The 22,396-nt window shown below is 32.8% G+C and overlaps 1 protein-coding gene across 1 annotated transcript in view; it reads right to left on the reverse strand.

The window, feature by feature from the left end:
* Positions 1–22,396, reverse strand: part of LOC124354128 (leukocyte receptor cluster member 8 homolog) — a 66,368-nt gene that overhangs the window by 17,798 nt on the left and 26,174 nt on the right. Inside the window, 8 exon segments of the mRNA XM_046804362.1 lie at positions 6,047–6,181; positions 7,862–8,041; positions 8,043–8,106; positions 12,797–12,916; positions 13,027–13,227; positions 14,611–14,754; positions 18,280–18,409; positions 18,510–18,740. Of these exon segments, the coding sequence (XP_046660318.1) occupies positions 6,047–6,181; positions 7,862–8,041; positions 8,043–8,106; positions 12,797–12,916; positions 13,027–13,227; positions 14,611–14,754; positions 18,280–18,409; positions 18,510–18,740 (1,205 nt within the window).

A 22,396-nucleotide genomic window follows, 5' to 3' on the forward strand; every position in this document is an offset into this window, starting at 1 on the left:
TCATAACTTACTATAATATCAGCACTAAGATCTTTCGTAATTGCAATTTTTCCTCTTGTCTATGAATGCTCAAGGATATTACATTAACAATACAGTAGCCAACAATTTGAGAACTAAGTGAAGTGGATGCCATCAAAACCTTACCAGAACCAGGGAAAAGTCTTATGTTATTTCGAGAAACAAACAAACTGCTTAAGAAACTATCGGACCTTATTAATGTCTCTATCTTCGTACCTGTTAATGTACACTTTAACAACAGTAGGTTTAAACATGAAGGAGAAGCTGCTGTAATGATGACAACAAAATTTGAACTATTCTCAACAGTATTTGAAGTTTTAATGTTGTTTTTCTTTAGTTTTGACCTACAGTCTCTTGAGTAATATCCCAATTTAGAACAAATGTTAAGTACAGCATCTTTAGCGGGCCAGTTTGTGCTTGGATGACGACTGGATGCTGATTTTCAGGAATTGCATTTGTGGGTGTAGTAGCATTCACAACAACAACATTATAATAACACAAAGATTGATTATGAGCTGCTTCTAAAGGAAGATCCTGTTTAGAAACTTGTTCCTGAGTTAAAGTATTTTATCAAAGAGACATTACTAAATTGCTGAAGACAAAAAAGGCTAACTTAGAAAAACATCCTAAACAAAATTATTTTTGTGATCTCCAGTAGTAACTAACGGGAATTTTCTGAACTGCCTGTCTTTGCTCAGTACTTTTATAGTCAAAAGGTATCCACTGATGGGCTAACCTGTTTTTTACATACGTGAAGCTAACTGATACCTTGCAAATATTTCACTTGTAGATTCAATAAGAATAAGAATTTATTCTACCGAAAATATTCCACACAAAAACATTACCACATCAATACAATGTTACAACTTTTGTAAAACAATGAACATTCAATTCTTGCTTTGTCCACACTATTGAGATGTACTCTTCCATCAAGTAGAATGTTCTTTTACAAAGAAAATAATTTAGTTTAGCTTTAAATTTCATATCACTTAGCATCCTTATGTCTAATGCTAATTTACTGTACTGTATAGTCTAATAGTCATCATTGGGCTTTTGTTGGCTTTAGCTAGTCTAGTTTGAGGTAGGTTGATATTGTTACAACTTCTTGTTTCATAATTGTAAACATTTTTCCTTAGCCTTACTTTACCTAAATGAGCTCGGAGGTAAAGTAGGCATTGTTATATATAAGAAGAGAACAATGTCAAAATTTTAAAAGTCCTCTGCAACTATGATATTTGTTGACTCCTGATAGTACATATATACTATTTAGAATGTCAACTGCTGTCTCGTATGTTGTGGACTCCAATATGAATTTAAATACTGGTTGGGAAACACAATTCAGTTTATCGTCAGATGTAACAAGTTTTTCCTTTGATGAAATTTTAAAAGTCCTCTGCAACTATGATATTTGTTGACTCCTGATAGTACATATATACTATTTAGAATGTCAACTGCTGTCTCGTATGTTGTGGACTCCAATATGAATTTAAATACTGGTTGGGAAACACAATTCAGTTTATCGTCAGATGTAACAAGTTTTTCCTTTGATGAAATTTTAAAAGTCCTCTGCAACTATGATATTTGTTGACTCCTGATAGTACATATATACTATTTAGAATGTCAACTGCTGTCTCGTATGTTGTGGACTCCAATATGAATTTAAATACTGGTTGGGAAACACAATTCAGTTTATCGTCAGATGTAACAAGTTTTTCCTTTGATGAAATTTTAAAAGTCCTCTGCAACTATGATATTTGTTGACTCCTGATAGTACATATATACTATTTAGAATGTCAACTGCTGTCTCGTATGTTGTGGACTCCAATATGAATTTAAATACTGGTTGGGAAACACAATTCAGTTTATCTTCAGATGTAACAAGTTTTTCCTTTGATGAAATTTTAAAAGTCCTCTGCAACTATGATATTTGTTGACTCCTGATAGTACATATATACTATTTAGAATGTCAACTGCTGTCTCGTATGTTGTGGACTCCAATATGAATTTAAATACTGGTTGGGAAACACAATTCAGTTTATCGTCAGATGTAACAAGTTTTTCCTTTGATGAAATTTTAAAAGTCCTCTGCAACTATGATATTTGTTGACTCCTGATAGTACATATATACTATTTAGAATGTCAACTGCTGTCTCGTATGTTGTGGACTCCAATATGAATTTAAATACTGGTTGGGAAACACAATTCAGTTTATCGTCAGATGTAACAAGTTTTTCCTTTGATGAAATTTTAAAAGTCCTCTGCAACTATGATATTTGTTGACTCCTGATAGTACATATATACTATTTAGAATGTCAACTGCTGTCTCGTATGTTGTGGACTCCAATATGAATTTAAATACTGGTTGGGAAACACAATTCAGTTTATCGTCAGATGTAACAAGTTTTTCCTTTGATGAAATTTTAAAAGTCCTCTGCAACTATGATATTTGTTGACTCCTGATAGTACATATATACTATTTAGAATGTCAACTGCTGTCTCGTATGTTGTGGACTCCAATATGAATTTAAATACTGGTTGGGAAACACAATTCAGTTTATCGTCAGATGTAACAAGTTTTTCCTTTGATGAAATTTTAAAAGTCCTCTGCAACTATGATATTTGTTGACTCCTGATAGTACATATATACTATTTAGAATGTCAACTGCTGTCTCGTATGTTGTGGACTCCAATATGAATTTAAATACTGGTTGGGAAACACAATTCAGTTTATCGTCAGATGTAACAAGTTTTTCCTTTGATGAAATTTTAAAAGTCCTCTGCAACTATGATATTTGTTGACTCCTGATAGTACATATATACTATTTAGAATGTCAACTGCTGTCTCGTATGTTGTGGACTCCAATATGAATTTAAATACTGGTTGGGAAACACAATTCAGTTTATCGTCAGATGTAACAAGTTTTTCCTTTGATGAAATTTTAAAAGTCCTCTGCAACTATGATATTTGTTGACTCCTGATAGTACATATATACTATTTAGAATGTCAACTGCTGTCTCGTATGTTGTGGACTCCAATATGAATTTAAATACTGGTTGGGAAACACAATTCAGTTTATCTTCAGATGTAACAAGTTTTTCCTTTGATGAAATTTTAAAAGTCCTCTGCAACTATGATATTTGTTGACTCCTGATAGTACATATATACTATTTAGAATGTCAACTGCTGTCTCGTATGTTGTGGACTCCAATATGAATTTAAATACTGGTTGGGAAACACAATTCAGTTTATCGTCAGATGTAACAAGTTTTTCCTTTGATGAAATTTTAAAAGTCCTCTGCAACTATGATATTTGTTGACTCCTGATAGTACATATATACTATTTAGAATGTCAACTGCTGTCTCGTATGTTGTGGACTCCAATATGAATTTAAATACTGGTTGGGAAACACAATTCAGTTTATCTTCAGATGTAACAAGTTTTTCCTTTGATGAAATTTTATTTACAAAAACCTTAAATGTTTTGAATCAATATTTCTAACATTTAGAGAGCACGAGGGTGAACTACGATCCATATAAAATTTGTCAGGTTTAAATACTTCATTCACCACATTAGTTAGAATTTGTGGTAAAAGATTATTATTTAGGATTCAAATGCATGAGTTGGTTAAATTGTAATGAAAATCAACCCGGTTAAGAATAGTAAACAAAAAAAGGGTTTTAAAAAGGGGTAAAAAAAACCATACAAGTAAACATAGTTAAATACCATAAGTGTATATAATATAAATTTGACAGTAAAACAATATTTAAATATGATGTTTGTAACACATTGTAGTTTATAGTAATTATTTACTACAATAAGCAAAGCATTTTTGCAAAAATAAAACTTAATGTTTTACCATACAACTGTCATATTGTACCACTGTAGTTACTAGATTTTATAAATAAGCAAGTTGTATTAATTTATTTGAATAGTTTTACAACAAAAAAGCTAATTAACAAAGGCAATTGTCCAAAACTTGCCTGAAAAATTGACATATTTACGAGAACAACCATGACTAAAAATAGCCCAAAACTTAAACTTTTTATAAACAGAAGGAATTTAGTCAACTTTACATATAAATTGTCAATCAACACTTTTTACTTTTGATTAACTGGAGGTAATATTTAATTTATTATTTTTAACTTACAATTCTGTTTGTCCTTCAATATGTTTAGCTGGTTTATGTGTTAAGTAGCAGAAGAAAAAGACTAGCAAATTGCTAACGTTACTTGTAGTTGTGTTATATCATGAACAGTTTACATTTGCAATATTGATGGAAATATATTCAGAAAAGTGAACAACCTGCCACAGGTTTTGTACTCGTTCACAAACGGCACAGCATGTATTAGCAAATTAATTGGAAGACGGTTCTTTACTGTGAGGCCAAAATATTTCAAAATCTTAATTGTGTTAGCGATTTTTTGATATGGTAACCATAAAATTATATGAGTCAAGAACTGGTATTCAAAGCTATTAAAAGAAATCAGGTAAGATACTAGTAGTTATAAACTCCAAAACAAAAATCCCATGAGAATATGAGAGGAGAATAGATAAAAAATTAATCAGCCTTCTTTAAAAATGTGTAAAATACAATTCTATATGCACTTCACTAAAAATCGAACACCATTGTCACCACAAAATCATATCCCTTGAACATCAATAGTCAATACTCTGACTATTAACTTAACAAAAACAAAATATTTACCATTTGTTTCTAGAATAGATTTTAATCCGGGTCAGAGATGCCTCAAACTGCACTCCTGCGGTGATCCTTACTCCGAGTCCTGCGGTTGTGGTATCATTGGTCGTGTGGACCAATACAACTATTTGGGAGTAATTTTTGACACTAAATTGAATTGGGTACCTCAAATCCATTACGTGAAGAAAAAAGTTAGAAAGTTGTTATTTGCATTTAATCAGCTTAGCGCGGTATTGAGTGGGGATCGTATTAGGTCAGTTTATTTTGCCTACGTGCAGTCGGTTCTGCAGTATGGTATTCTCGCGTGGGGAGGAGTGTCGTCTGCTGTACTGGAACCACTTGCGGTCACACAAAGAAGTATATTAAGGATCATTTTGAGGAAAAGCCGCAGATATCCTTCTAATCTGTTATATAATGAGTTTCCTGTTTTAAGTGTAAGGCAATTATATATAAAATCTCTTTTACTGCATATACAAAAATACAAAGATTTTATTTTTATAGCGCTTCACCACAACTATACTACCAGAAATAGAATACAGTTTGGATATCAGATACCAAGACCAAATTGTTGCATAGAAAAATTTAACTCTTTTTACATAGCTCATGTGCTTTATAAAAATCTACCAGAGCACATATTGGAGGCAGAGGGTGGAAGTGTAGTCGAGTACAAGCGTAGGGTGGGTCGGTGGTTGCTCAGCCTGGGTGATGCTGCTGCAGAGGCACTGATTCGTTCCAGTTACCAATAAATTACGAAGAAGCCTGTTAATAGCAAATTATTTGGGAATTTTGTGTAAGTAGGAATTATTATTGTGGGATGTGGTTTGGTGGTGCTGTTGGATTGTTTCCATCCATCTAATAGTAATATGGTGGTTAAGCGGTGCCTAAACTGTATAGAGATGTGTGTGTGTGTGTGTGTGTGTGTGTGTGTGTGTGTGTGTGTGTGTGTGTGTGTGTGTATGCCTATCATGTATGTAAGTATATGTATATACAATTTTTACAACAATGTATTTTGTACTACTTAAACAGATCTTTGGTAAATCTTTAGGTTAAAGTATGGTACACAATTACAATTACGATTACAATTAAGAACAATTAAGTACAATTAAGAAAAGACTGATTGATGGACTCTTCCCCTTACACAGACCTATAGTCTATATGGGGAATTATTCATTTAAATTATGGAAATGTATATTTTATTGTTTTATGTGTATGAATAAAAAGATTTTGATTTGATTTGATCATATTAATATCATATGGTAAAAAGTATTAATCATACATAATTTTATCATTGATATTAACACAACAAAAACATAAAGAAACAACATACCGTCAGATCTTGTCTGATGGACTTCAGCTGCTCACAGGCGTAGTGGTAGTCCTGGTTCTGTAACCAGCGTTCCTTCACCCTCAAAAGCGACTGTCTGAGGACATCTGGAGGTCTAACAGCGCAAGCCTCAGGTGCCTGCAGACAACAAAACAGAAACATAAACAAACAAACCATGGGATCTAGTCTGATGGACTTGAACTGCTCAAAAGCATAGTGATAGTCCTGGTTCTGTAACCAGTGCTTTGATACTCAACAGGGACTGTCTGAGAGGACTCTGGCGCTCTCACAGCATAAGTGTCCAGTGGCTCCAAGCATATATATCTACTTTGTCAATTATTATTTTTTTAGGAGACAAATTTGAAATTAAAATATTGATACATAATTGTTTGAGTGCAACCAACAGTTAAATTTACAACACTTTTAATGAGTTTATCTATGCAACAAACAAATCAACACATAAAACCAAACTAAATGAAAAAATACAAAGTAAAAAAAAGATTCTCCTTTAATGTAAATAATTTATTTGCAATACAAATATGTTGCCTTATAATATCGCACTAAGGCAAAGTGGCTAATTTTTATTCTATCAATGCATATGAAAATATTAGGCATTCAAACAAAATTTGTAATTAACTGAAGTAAAAATGTATTAGATCATTTAAAATACAATAAATTAAACTAATCGTTTCCAATGAGAACACAGAGACAAAGTTTCTCTCTTATTGGATTTGTCTAATTGTTAAAGGATTTTCTACAAATAAGTTTTGTTCAACAATCATCAAGCATACTAAATTAAGAACAAGACACATATAATGTGGTATTACAATTTTAAAATAGATACCAGTGAAAACTTTGACCATAACTTTATTAAAACTAAGTTTTGTTTTCCTTTCCTACTGTAACTAATATCACTTAGCTTCACAATCATGCTCTTAATTTCTTGCCCGTCAGTCTTTACTTGACGAAATTACAGAACCAGAGGTTGGATTTATTGTTTATTTTCAATGTTCACAATTTTTAAGTCCATTGACTTTCCCAGCTGTTAGGTCAGTCATATTTCTGAGTGCCAGAAAAATGAAACCAGCTGTCATTCGTCAAATATGTGTTATCTATTGTCATAATGTGAAGAATTACAGAATGGTACGACAATTTAATGAAGATATAAATACAAGTATGACAAGAAATGTTTTGCTTCAGAAAATGATTGTAACATGTAGCTTAGCCACCTGAAGTAAAATCAGTTAATATGGCTGGGACCAATTTAAGTATTCACCGTTCAGCCCTCATCCGTCTTCCTCTGACTACCACCTGTTCCTTCACACAAACCGATCTTTAGACGGTCAGTCAATCAATAGGACTCTTAACTGGTGATATTTTAAATATTTTTTTAATAAAATGTTTTAAAAAGCAAGCTGGTCAACATAATTAATGCCTCAATAACAGTGGCAGCCACAATATGTAAAACGGTTTTAACCATTTAAGGTAAACTTTCTGATTAAAATAACATTAATTTTGTATAACCCTGTTTTATTTAACATAAAATTTAACGAGAATAATAGTTTTTCTATAGTAAATGCACCAACTGTCCACTGGTGTGATGTAATGACACAATATTACAGCTGTATAATGTATGTAGGAATAAATTACAATCTTTGTTTAAGTGGTGTTATTGTTTTTAATCATGTGATTCAGGCTGCACCACTTAGTTTATGTTTGCAGAAAGCTCTTTACTATCTCCCCACACCACACTCTCACCATCCGCCATCCTAGTGCTTAATTCTACCGTTATAAAAATTGGGCTATAACAATACTCACAGCTGTTAAACGCAGGTAGGGTTTTTCTATGTCCTGACAAACACCGACTATGTGGCATTCCTCCAAATCAAAATCTCCACTGGTGTCTTCGAACAAGCTGATGGTCATGTTGGCAGTGGGGGTGGTGGGGGGTCTCACTGAGCGTCCTGAGCGGCCACCACTGAACCTGGCCGCCCGTTTTTTCCAACAGTTCACTGTTCACGGGCACATCTCCTTCTCCAAACTCAGAGTAGAAATGACCTTTCCTGCCAACACAGAAGATTTTTATTTTCTATAAGAACTTGAAATAAAAAGATATAAATTCACAAATAGCTACATTTTGAAAATCCTGCATCAGACTTTTTTTATCATTTTTCAATATTATCTGTAGATTAACACTATGTTGAGTCATCTTCAGTAGCCTAATTAATAGTAGTGAGAATTAACATCCAATATACCTCCACAGAATAATTTCTTTATTGACTGACCACAATAACCCTCTAATTACCATTACCAGTACTACTCATTGGCAATACCAGTTACATTGGCATTTGTTAAAATTATATACACCGGTGACTATTATATGGTTGTGCCATATATTAATTAATTATGTTATGCAACCAAAAAAATACTGACATAGCGTCAACAATATAACTAAAAATGATAAATAGATTTATGCAAAACAATAACAATAACCCAACAAGAACAACAGTGAGGATATAACAGAAACATTATAGTAAATTAAATAAATATTAACGGAAGTAGAGTACAAATATACGAACATTTCTATAAATTTTAACAATAGTAATAATAATATGTTTAATTCCTTTTTAGACAAGTCTAAAAATTGTCATTCGCTATCTTAGCAAGCTAGATAAATCTAGCTATCTCTAGATAAATTACCTATCTTAGCAAACAGACCCAATACTTTGCCCCTGCGGTAATATATAATACAATTTCTAAATGTATGCATTGTTTTTACTTTTTCAGTAGCAGCTGCTAAGGTTAAAACGTGTTTTATGAACTCGTTTGTTAAAAAAATTGAGTAATTGAATTTGTATAAAATTGTATGTGAAAAATTAAATACAGTATAACAAAGTGTGGGAAATATCAACAAAAGCCTATGGTGAGTCTGCTATTAGTAAAACAAGGGTTTACAAGTTGTATAAACGTTTCTAAGATGGTCGTGAAGACATTGAATATGACGAACGCTCCAGATGTTCGGATATTTCGAGTAGTTTATTTAGTTTCAAACATAGTCCCTACTGGCTTAGTGTCCAGTTGGAGACTGTGTGGGAGCACTTCTATCATGAGAAGAAAACAACCAAATGAGATGAGACACGACACACACATAAACATCAGTCCACCAGCTAGGTCGTGAAGACATTGAATATGACGAACGCTCCAGATGTTCGGATATTTCGAGTAGTTAATTTAGTTTCAAACATAGTCCCTACTGGCTTAGTGTCCAGTTGGAGACTGTGTGGGAGCACTTCTATCATGAGAAGAAAACAACCACATGAGATGAGACACGACACACACATAAACATCAGTCCACCAGCTAGGTCGTGAAGACATTGAATATGACGAACGCTCCAGATGTTCGGATATTTCGAGTAGTTAATTTAGTTTCAAACATAGTCCCTACTGGCTTAGTGTCCAGTTGGAGACTGTGTGGGAGCACTTCTATCATGAGAAGAAAACAACCACATGAGATGAGACACGACACACACATAAACATCAGTCCACCGGCTAGATCTCCAGAGATGCTACAGGCATAGTTGTCAAAAGTATTGAAGTCTTGCCTCTGGCAAAAGTTTTGGCAGTATTGGAACAAACTGTAAGCAAATCAATTGCTAGCGAAGGTACAAGGAATATGAAGGAAGGAATAGGATGGTATTATACTTTGTTATATCAGTTGAATTTTAATCTGTTTAGTGCCAGACATGTTTCTAGTTAACATTGCAAAAAGTGCCAAAAAGTATATAATATATATATACATATATATATATATATATATACAGGGTGAAAAAAAAGTATGGAAACGCTTTCACTAATTTTGTATGGCTTCACTTATACAAATTAAATTTTGTACATCACCACTTGTATTAAGAACCTAGTTTTTGAGACCAGTGGGGACATTTTATCTTTTCAGGGGGACGGCCCGTGAGGAGTCGGACGAAAATCTTAAATGTAAGCATAGGCCGAGTTTGGTATCAAATTAAAGGTCTAGTAAAAAGAAACTCATTACCGCAAACCGCACTTAAAAAGGTTGACCCTATCCAGAGTACGGGCCGTATGAATTTCATGACAAAGAAATTTAGTAATTTTGTCTTGTGAAGTAACTAATTTACTTTCAGTAGTAAATGTTGGTTATGTAAATTTGAAAAACAATTTCCAAAAAAAAATTATTTTTTTTTACCTCTACATTTGTTGGATAACAGTAAATAGGGGTTTTCCTGTCTTGTCTTCAAGAAACTGAGAGTATTCAATAATACCACCGTAACTCCTTATCAACATGAGATCAAGGTCCAGTCCCTCCAGCCCTTTTATCTCAGGCAAACATAAACTGGTTTAGGCAATACTGCAAACTATTGTCACAGCAAAACTCCACAGTTTTGCATTTTTAATATCAGCTTGGTTTTTAGTCTACGTTATAATTTCGTCCACGTAAGATAAAGTTGAAAGTCTTCACTAGAAGGTACTGCGATAGTTATACATTTTTTTACTTAAGTGTTTACATTTTATTCTACTAGTTTTAAAAGCAATGTCACTTAGTGAGTTTGAGAGAATCACGCTGCTTATGATGCGTGGGTATGGATATCTAGTTCGTCCCTATGAAGAAACAGCGCATTTGTTTAATGACACTTTTCTTGATAGACCCCCAATTAGTAAGTCAACAGTGTTTAAGACAGTAAAAAGATTTGAAGAAACTAGAACAGTCAAAGATCGCGAAAGAAGTGGCAGGCCTAAATCGGCAACAAATGAACAAAAATCTTTGGATGTACTCCAAACATTTGTTGAAAATCCCAGCACCTTGGCCAGAGTGGCCGCAGAAGATCTTGATATGAGCCATACCTCAGAGTTGAATGTTTTATACAAAAACAAGTATCACCCTTTTAAAGTAACCCTAACCCAAGAACTTGCAGAGGATGATTTTGATCGAAGGACTGAATTTTGCGAAATAATGATGAGAAAGTGTGACGAAATTCAAAATTTTTTAAGTTCCATATTTTTTTTCAGATGAAGCTACATTCTTTGTTAATGGACAAGTTAATAGGCATAATTGCCATTACTGGGCCGACCATAATCCACACTGGATGATAGAAGGCCACACACAAAGGCCTCAGAAACTGAATATGTGGGCTGGAATAATAAACAATAACATTGTAGGACCGTTTGTGATAGATGGAAATCTAACAGGTGAAATTTATTTCAATATGTTGACGAATAACATTTTGCCAGCAGTGCGTGCTCTTCTTGGGGCAAATTTTAATGCAGTATGGTTTCAGCAAGATGGAGCACCGCCCCATTACTATTTGCGGGTGTGCGCAATCTGTTAGATGAAGTGTTTCCTAACCGTTGGATTGGTCGCAGGGGTACCGTTGAGTGGCCGGCTATGTCACCGGATCTTAATCCACTAGATTTCTTTTTGTGGGGCTTCTTAAAAGATAATGTGTATAAAACTAAACCAGCCAACATTGAGGAGCTGACAAATCGTTTATTAGAAGAAGCAAGAAGAATTACACCCGAGATGCTTCAAAATGTGACTGCAGTAGGTTTTTATAATAGACTAGCTCATTGCCAACAAGTGTTCGGAGAGCAGTTTGAGCACCTCATTTAAAAGGTATGGTTATTTTTTGTAATACATAGATAATTTTGAATTTAATTCTTTTGGATAATTGTGTTCCATAAAGTGTCATTTTCAGTCAGAACAGTTTACTTGAGACTGTGAAATTGCGGAGAAATAATAATTAATCAAACGTTACTTATTAAATTCAAACGGCCCGTACTCTGGATAGGGTCAACCTTTTTAAGTGCGGTTTGCGGTAATGAGTTTCTCTTTACTAGACCTTTAATTTGATACCAAACTCGGCCTATGCTTACATTTAAGATTTTCATCCGACTCCTCACGGGCCGTCCCCCTGAAAAGATAAAATGTCCCCACTGGTCTCAAAAACTAGGTTCTTAATACAAGTGGTGATGTACAAAATTTAATTTGTATAAGTGAAGCCATACAAAATTAGTGAAAGCGTTTCCATACTTTTTTTCCACCCTGTATATATATATATATATATATATATATATATGGTATGTATGACGAAGAGCCAGGCAAAACTTTACTTTTCTACAGACACCCACATTAAATGTTAGAACTTTGTTATTTTTGGACTAAAACACTTAAAACTGTTTATTTCTCTCATAAAATATAGTTTAAATTAATTATGAATATAACTTAAAAAATTCACTGAACTATCTATAAAAATTAACCTTTTACACTTAATTAGACGAAAAACGTTTAACTACAATATTTCATTATTTGGTTATTATTTTGTGCTTAGTTAGGTCAGTATATGGTTTATATAGCAAACAATTAAAGTTCAAGTGTTTTTTATCAACATTATTCTGTAATTAATACAGAAACAATAATATTGCAAACATTAGATTTTATTTTCAATTTTGACAATTTATTTTATAGACATTCGTTTAAATGGGCTCTACTTGTACGTCTTACTAATGTCCGTAAAAATGGACGTTGACATTAAAAGGTTAGTTTTTAATATTCCAATATTTCCCAAACAATAGTTAATTAATGGTGGTGTTTAAAATCAAAACACAGATAACTTGATTGATTGGTAGTAATTATGGATACACAGTTTGTAAAAAGTCAGTAAAGTTTGACTGTAATGTAATTAGGACGCATCAATCTCTACTGAATGTGATATACCAACTCACTCTTTTCCTTTATTTTTGCCCTTGCCACCTCTCTTACTGAAGCTATGGTCCAGGTTTCTTCCCTTGCCCTTCTTGGCAGTTGGGGGAGGTGTCCAATCGTTTTCACTGTCAGAACTTCCACTGTAACACATTTCAATAACTTTGAAGTTTTGTGAATAAATTAAACAAGCAATTAGTTATTCAAAATGTATTAATTTAACTTGAACTGCAAGTATTTCATAGTCACTTACCCCCTGTCTCTACGTCTACGTCCACGGGGTGGTGACCGCTGACGCGGCTTCTGTGGGGATCGTGACCTTGACCTGGAGCTAGACCTTGACCGCGACCGTAACCTAAGACCCAATCGGCTGGTAAGAGCTGTAGACAGCCGCTTCTTTGGCTCTGGCTTAAACACAGGTAGCACAGTTGCTGTGGCCATCTCGCTTTCCAGTCTGTATAACATAACAGAATATATTCTAATATATTACACTTCCAGAGCTAAAGGCCACATCCATTAATTTTTGGAACTTTTTTAACTTATAACCAATTTGTGAAATAAAATTTGTCTAAAAATGACATTTTTTTTACTTAATTACCTACACATGTCAACACTAGTCCATTATAGTTCATCTCAAACACAAGTGCTGGGGAGGATCCCATCCAGGCACTACATATTTATTTTATATATAAACAAAATTAAATTCTGTTAAAATTAACTCTTTGATCTCTGGACTAAAACACTGATAGTGAAGAAAACGAATTTAAACCATTTGAGAATTCCTGAAAGTAAAACAGCTGTATTGTAGAATATTTTGAAAAAAATTAATAATGATTAATATTTATTCCATTGTAAGGGTCTTTAAACTTTTTTGTTCAACGGCCAAAATAAAAGATTTTAAGAGCCAGGACAATAATTTTGTTGGTTAGATACGCATTTTAAATACCAAAAATTTAAAGTTCTACATTAACTAAGCTAATGCTTATGATAGGTACTTCATATAGAACTATCTCATTCAGTTTTTTAGATCCAGTTGGTGTTTAGAAATAGTTTCATTTAACAAGGAAAAGATAAATTTTGCTTTCCATGCGATAAACATTACTTATAAATCACTAGTTACACCTCTCTTAAAAAGAAAGCACTTAGGCCAAGTTGGAGACATTTGTTGATTCATTAAAAGCAATTGAATACCATTCACATTTACTGCAGGTATCTTCAAACTGAAGAATAATGTCAGTGTTATCATCACTCACTTCATTTTTACTTTCATTGAGTATGTCTCCATAAAGTTACTAAAACTAAGAAAAGAACAACGTCATTTTACTGTGACGTCATTTTACACGGCAACTAATCACAACAAACAATCAACAGATGACACAACAATCGAATTCGAGAGAGTTAACTAGCTTTAACATCATTGCAATGTGCATCATTTATTGGTAGCCAATGGGTTAACAAAGTATTCACTGCATGAAATACCCCATTTTACAGGATCTTTTTAATGTTTATATGAAGAAAAAGAGGATCATCTGTCTAATTTGGTTTTATGCCTTCTTCAATGGTAAAAACCTAGATTAAATATTTGTTATTGATTGAAACCTACAATTTTATTTCACTACATTTCTGAATTATTTGAATTATGAATCATTATTTAAGCAATACATAAAATATATGCAAGTTCAAGGATTAAACAACTTTATAGCTTCTGAACTTAATGATGTAATAAATAACTACAAACAAGTAAAAAATCTGAATGTGCTAGCAATTATGGATTGTACATTTTAGATGATGTTAGTGTCGACTCTGTGCCAAACATGGAATGACTGCCACTACTTACAATGGAAGAGGTTCCTTAGACCAGTCCTTGATCCAAAGGGTATTATCGTTAGTGGCTCTTATGATCTTGCCCTTTAGTATGATGCCTACTCTGTCTTTGTCAACAGCGTTCTGACACTTGGCATAGCAGCTAGTTATGTAGTTCCTGTCCACACAAAATAAAGCAATATAACAACATAAACTATTAGACAAACATTAAATGTAATTACAGAAAAAAAAATTTTAATGCACAATTTCATAAATGAGATACATACAAAAATAAATCTGAAAACCCCTTTGAGCACTGCTTGGTGCCGCTGCCTACTGAAAAGTGCCACAGTGAAATAGGCGTGTTCTGCATGTATTAATTTAATACTACATACGTTTGGTGAGACACCTTCTAAATTTTCTTTTGTTTTGTAGTCAACAAACTAAGCTACAAAAATATATAATCAATACCTACATTAATAATTAAATAATAACTTTCTCAATGTACAACAAATCTTGAAAAGTGTTGGAATTTGTTAATAAATTTGAGTTTATTTCAACTAAAGGTATATAAAAATATTTTATACATATGGGAACACATTTTATTTCAATCTATAAATAAAATATCGAAAACACAGATAGTAAATAATAAAATTGTAATTAATTAATTTAAAAAAATTTATTTTTTTAACATTTATTTATTTTATGATACAACAGTGTTTTTAAGTTGGTAATAGTATTTTTTTACAACTCTCTAAAACATTTAAATATGTTAATTCTAAAACTAATTAAGAGAAAAAAATGCTTCTGAGCAAGAAACATGTCACAGTCAAATTTTCATCATTATCTTGTAAAATATTTGAAATACACTTTTACTTAAGAAATATTATTCAAAATTATAATACTCTTTAAATTTCAAGTCTCAGCAACCCAATATTTACAAAGATTCCGTGATAAGTTAATCTATGAGTATCATTAAGGTTTCACCAGTTCCTATAGTTGATACGAAAAGATTAAAAAAATACTCGTCTTAAGCGTATACAGAGGTGTAAGCTGCGATCGCATTTGTCACATTTTGCAAAATCCCACGAGAAAATGCGACGTTGTTGAGAAAAGCTCTTGCAAAACTGAGAAAAAAGCGAGAAAGAACAGCTAACCGTGAAAAATACATTGCATTTTGGAAATAAGTGTTAAAAATGTTGTTTTTCAATTATACTATAAAATCACATATTTTGTCATCACATTTAATTTCATATATATAAAAAAAAATACTAGACAGTGTCGTGCCGCAGGCCAACGAACTATTTGGTTAGAAAACGCCTGCCTACGCTCAGATCAGTAAGTTTAGATACTCAAATTTGAATGTAAGCATACACTAATGGAGCTAAAACTATTAAAAGTTATATTAAAATTTACTGAACTTTATATGACATTTCTTAATTATTTTGACCTGACAAATTAAATGTTACAAGTTTGAAAATAGTAATTTATGGGCACCCTGTATAAATAAATAGTGAAAACTGTTCAGATCAAATACCTTTGTTTCCGCTTTTACTTCAAACATTTCTAATTAAAAAAAATTACGATATTTGCTTAAAGTTAGTATTCTTCTTTAAATCTTATAATTGTATTTAAGACACAACAGTGCAAAGAAAAAATATTTTAATAGATTTATTTATATTAATTAGTCTTTTAGCATGAAATTAAAAACCGCATCTTTTTTGTTTTTACCTATAGTAAAAATCTACTAAACATAAACAAATTATGACCAATACTAAAAATGTCAAGTAATTTGGATAAAATACAGCCAAATTATGATAAAAAATAAACAGTATGCCTAAATCATGGACATTAAACTGCACAATGATTGTAGACTCAGTAATATACAAAAACGTAACAAAGCACAAATTTTATATTTTTATGTAAAGGATGTGTTACTCTGAATTGATTAATAATACAAGTTAAACTTTAAAATAACTCAAAATAATAGAGATGAAGTAAAAATCATAAATGCAGTGAATTACCGTTTCAAAACACTTTTCCATAAAACTCAGCTCTATATGTACACACACACACAAGCGCGCGTGCGTGTGTGTATGTGTGTTTAAAAAACATTTTATTTGTACAGTAAGTTTTAAAAAATATATATATACACACATTGCTGTAAAAGAAATTCCTGCAAAAACATGCACATCAATATATTGTTGCAAAACACTCAAAGAGCTTAACCCATTGCGGATCAACGACGTGAGGGTGACGCGGAGCGAGGCGTGGACCAAAAGCACAATGACGTGACCCTCACGCGGATGACGTGGTACGGATGACTCATTTGTTTTGAACGCTTATCGCTGTTATAAGCCTCGGAGATATTTATAGTCAGTTTTCCTGGACTGGCTTCCTATCTTATCTCTGATACTCGTCCACAAATACTCCCCTCGTTATCGGTCAATAACGTTATTATTTGCGACAAATTGTTTGTCTGAGGCGTACAGTCGTGGCGTTCTATTTTCCTTTGCCTCGTGTGCGTGTACGTAAATAAAATGGGTGACAATTTACGATCATCTGAATTAGATAGACTATTATTAGAAAGTGGAAGTGATGAAAGTGATATCGATAGTGTTATTGAGGATGGAGACGGTTCTATTACGCGTATTTGTCCACTTTTTCATAATTACGCGGATACTAATGTTGACAGTGACGAGCGGGCTAGTGACCATGATTCAGATGTTCAGACTATTTCAGACATTGTTCCTGGGACACCACCGGATGTGGAAACTCTATTTCAACATCATTTCAATATCAATAAAAACGCTCAAAGTAGTGCTTCCGAGGATATTTATGAATATACTTCTAGTATAATATACTTGTCTAATATGATCTGTATAATGTTTATATAACATAAATAACAACATAAACAAACAAAACATGTATAATTAGCGAGCGCGCTAAGCATGCAGGTAGGCGTGCAAACACTGCGGGTGCTGTGTTGCAATACGGATTAATTCGTACTCTAAGGCCCGCGCGCGCGCCGTTTTCACGATCCGCAATGGGTTAAACACCTGATTATTGTTTATGAACTAACACAAAAACATAAATTTTAATAGAAACATATTTAAAATTTGGTTTTTGACAACTGTTTCTAAACCTATCAATTATATAAGGCCACGTAAATAACAAACTCTCTCCATGCTTTAGATTAAATATTACAATACTGTTCACAGTTTACAACATAACACCTTACTTATGGCACAACAACAATGGCTAAAATGACAATTAACATTGACTGGTACTACAGGAGCTGCAAACAATCTTCTCTACAAGTAATGGCTTGATATCACATGATAGTCAGCACATGAATATACACAAATAAACTGTCAATTGGTGCCCACGCCAATTAACACCACTGTCCAAGCCTTTATTGGTAGACGACAACCATATATCAAATATGTTATAAAAGTTTAATAACTATCAAAAACAATAAGTTTTTTAGACATCTTATAGATTGAAATTCTGTGTTATATTTACAGTTTAAATCACAATACAATTTTAATAATCTCTACCACACGATCTTTTTGATGTTCATATAAACTGAGTGTTTGTTTAAAGTTCGTTATTGATGATGGATGGTTTGAAAGGATAATAGGATTTCAACATTTGCTATTGTTGTATATTACAATATGTAGCGAATAGATAGGAAACTTACTGCAACTCTTTGGGCCAATCCTGTTGTCCAACGGTCTCAAGTGTGTTGGCTTGGGGCTTGGGTTTAGGCTCAGGTAGCAGAATGGGCTTGCCCTCCTCCAGCACGGGTTTGGGCGAAACAGGTGGGGGTCCTAAACAGTAAGATTCAATGTCAAGACATGATTCTAACTCGGAAGTATAAGGAACAATTTGAGTCCTTAAATGCCACAGCAATATCGCAATTGTACTCACCTGGAGGGAGAGGTGGAGCTTTGATTGCCTGGGGAGGAAGGGGTTGAGGCAAGGGAGGAACAAATGCCGCCTGGTTCTGATTCTGGTTTTGACCCTGGTTCTGGTTCTGCTGGTTGAACTTGTTCTTCTTCTTACGTTTCTTCTTGGAGGAACCACTGTTATTGAAAACCGCTTGAGCAGGGAATGGTGGCCGCTGTTGTCGGTTCATGTTGAACCTGATTGGACCCACACCTGGTGAGGTACACAACATTTAGTACAGGAATTTGCTACATATCTTTAAACAGATTAACTATTCCGTAAACTCCTAGGTTGGCACTTACGTTAACAAACTAATACCCAAAATCTCTGATGTTGGTTTATTCCCACACTTTCAATTTCAATGCACTGTTGGTGTATTGACACAAATGTAATTCCTTTAATTTCCCCTAGTGTTGATCTTAAGAACCAATTAAACAGATTTTCACAATTAAACAAATTACAGAAACTTAAAAGTTAGTTTTGATGTTGCTAAATTAACACCAATTAGCCAAATTAAGCCCCTGTTCACGTTGACTGTAGGCTTACTACACAGCTGTTTTTATAGAGAGCTTTACACATTCTTTATCTGTCCTGGACTAATATTGTTATAATTCTTGCATATTATATTAAACTTATATGTATATATGTATTGTATATATATATATATATATATATATATATATATATATATATACAGTGTCTGTCAAAAGTATAAGGACACTAGTAAAATACTAATATATAGACTCTAGTCCTTAAACATTTACTAAATTTAACCCTTAAAGCGCCAAACAGTTTCAGCTAAACTCTGGATTAGCGCTCATTTATTATAAAAAATTAAAATTAGATTTTCTCAACGCTAATTTTAATTTCTTTTTTTAGGTAACAAAATAAAACAGAAACTGCAAAAAAATATCTTTTATCATATTTATTGCCCAAAATACACATGATTTACTATGTAGCGTTCCAGCTCCATTATAAATTTTACCCAATGCTTACTGTTTCCTTTTATTATTATGTATATCTATGATGACATTGCGTGCTTATATGTACTAGAATAGAACTAGAAAATAAGTATATTACATATTTAATACAAAGTTATAATAAAAAATTAAATTTACATGCCAAAAATTTGAAAACCAAATATTTTCCAAATTCTTAGTCCTCTAACGGGTGTTATTTTTATAATAATTACAAAATGGTTTTCAGATGTTTATAGAAGTAAATAAAATATTGTAACACTTATTGGAGTAAAAACAAGCCTAAATAAAAAAAATAAACATAAATGTAGAATTTCGGAACAAGAGCTAAAATACGTAATTATAAATATAAGGAGTAAAAATATTTCTACGAGGAAAAAAGATTTTTATCGCCATTCAAGTAACTGTTTATTTCAAAAGTTTATAAATATATAACTTTCATAAAAAGATGATCATATAACACATAAAACTACACAGTAGTTTACCGATCAACTATTCGCACTGCTTCAACAGGATATGAAGAAGAACACAAGAGCTGCCCGGCGCGCGGCGAGGCAGTGACGTACGCATAAATGCGCTTGCGGCGTTGAGCAATACTACCAAACTGCCAGCTGTTCAACAAAAACCGGTTCAGTATCGATCGTTAAACACAAAGATTGTCACGTGATGTGGCACAGCCCCGCTACACTACTGTAACATACACCCCTCACAGTCTAGCGGACAAACTCTGAACTAACAGTGCAAAATAGTAAAAACAAGTATATTGCGCGTCTACGCGCTTACGGCGTTCAGAGCAAAGTCGATCCTCGCGCGCATATGCGCTTACGGCGCTTTAAGGGTTAATGATGTTATACTACTGTCATATAGGCCATGAAAAATGACATTTTTTGACAAAAATTAGACTTCTCTATCTTTAATGCAGCGGATTCCACAGATATTTTTCTGTTTGTAAAAACGGCCTAAAAACCCACAAAATTGTATATCAAAAAAAGATATAACTCTAGAACGGATAAAGCTAGACTAATGGTTTTAGGTATATGAATAGGCTATTAGTTAAGGAATGTTTAGCTGGTTAAAATATTTTTTTTTATTGTTATAAGTTTGTCGCGAGCTGAAATTTGATTTTCTATTTTTAAATTTTCCACTTGAAAGTTCCAACTATTGTAACATACCTAGTTTCATAATTGAAATCATTATAGTGAATAAAAACTTCACAGCCATGTAGATCTAGAGTTTGTGAGTCGGTACAATTGCTTAAAAGAGTTTTTGTCACTATTTGTTTAATAGTGACAAAATTCATTAATAGTCGGAACTTTCAAATGGAAAATTAAAAAAAAAGAAAATCAAATTTCAGCTTGCGACAAACTTACCACAATTTTTTAAATCTTTTCTAATAAAAACCAACTAAACATTCCTTAACTAATAGTCTATTCATATACCTAAAACCATTACTCTAGCTTTATCCGTTCTAGAGTTATATCTTTTTTTATACAAAATTTTTTGTTATGTTTTGTTATGTTTATTGGCTTCTTGGATCCCAAGAATGTCTCCCTAATTCACTTGAAAAACAGCCAAAACATAATGGTATTTGAGATTCAATTCCTAGCACTATGTATTTGTTTCATGGTTTTGTTGCAGCTTTTAGTTATTAATAACAGGCCTACCCTTCTTCTATTAATCTAGTTGATAACAACTTTCTTTATCTTAACATGATCAATATATCTAATCTTAAAAAGACTAAAATATATACTTCGGAAAAAAACAAGGAATGTTAAATATGTAAATTAAAATGAAGTATTTTGTATTCATTGCAAGCTGTAATCAACCATATAAAATAGGTTTAACACATCTATTAGGCCACAAATTTAAAGTGGGCTATGACTGTTGAAATATAAAAGAACATCTAAAGAATGTGTAAAGCTCGCTATTAAAACAGCTCTGTAGTAAAGCTAAAGTCAATATGAGCAGGCACTTATTTGGCTAATAGGTCTTCATTGAGCAACAACAATACTAACTTTTAACCCTTTGCGCTCTAAAGGCCAGCAGCACTGGCTACACCAAGGTTGCAGACAGCTCGCGTTAGTTTTGCAGTAGTTTGTCTTCGCAACTCGTATGGGTAGTACTGATGTCCGCGCTACTTTCATTGACAGCTCTGCAGCCATATTTGTTGTTTGCCTTCCCAGATCAGCATTAATTTTAATATCCTCCACGTTATTTGCATACTAATTTTAAATGTTTAATCCTAGTAGTGGCAGCAATTTAAACTAAATTTAAAATTTAAAAATTTAGTAAACAAATATAGTACTGTTAGTATTATTTACTAAAACTATTCACATAAGAACATTACAGGATCATAATAAACACGTTTTATGCAATAATCAATAAATATTTACAGTTAACGAACATAATAAATGAACAAAATAACCAATACAGTCAGTTAACAACTGTGCCGGGCTATAGCAACAGTTGAAAATAGATTCCACTTTATAAACAGCTGATTGCGTCATCTGTCCACTCGCTACAACTATTGAAAAAACTGTCTGTAGACAGGACAGATTCTGATGTTTGCAATGGTGCCCGAATCACGACGAGATAACATACTATAATAAGTGAAATAGTGACGCCATGATTATCGACGACTAATAGACCACCGGATTGTCACCGACAAATAGTCGTCGATTGCCAACACTAGAGTTAAAGAAGAAATGAAAACTAAATTAACATTTATTTTTAATGAATCTTTCTAATACAAAGATAAACATACATTTGGTAAATTTAACTCTTATATGTATATTGTTAAAAAGATATGTAAATAAAATATTCCCTATTTTATTTAGACATGAAATATTTTACATTTTTTTCAGTTTTTACATTTTTTTTTTACAGAATATA

The sequence above is a fragment of the Homalodisca vitripennis genome, chromosome 2 (assembly GCF_021130785.1).
Source record: "Homalodisca vitripennis isolate AUS2020 chromosome 2, UT_GWSS_2.1, whole genome shotgun sequence".
NCBI lineage: Eukaryota > Metazoa > Arthropoda > Insecta > Hemiptera > Cicadellidae > Homalodisca > Homalodisca vitripennis.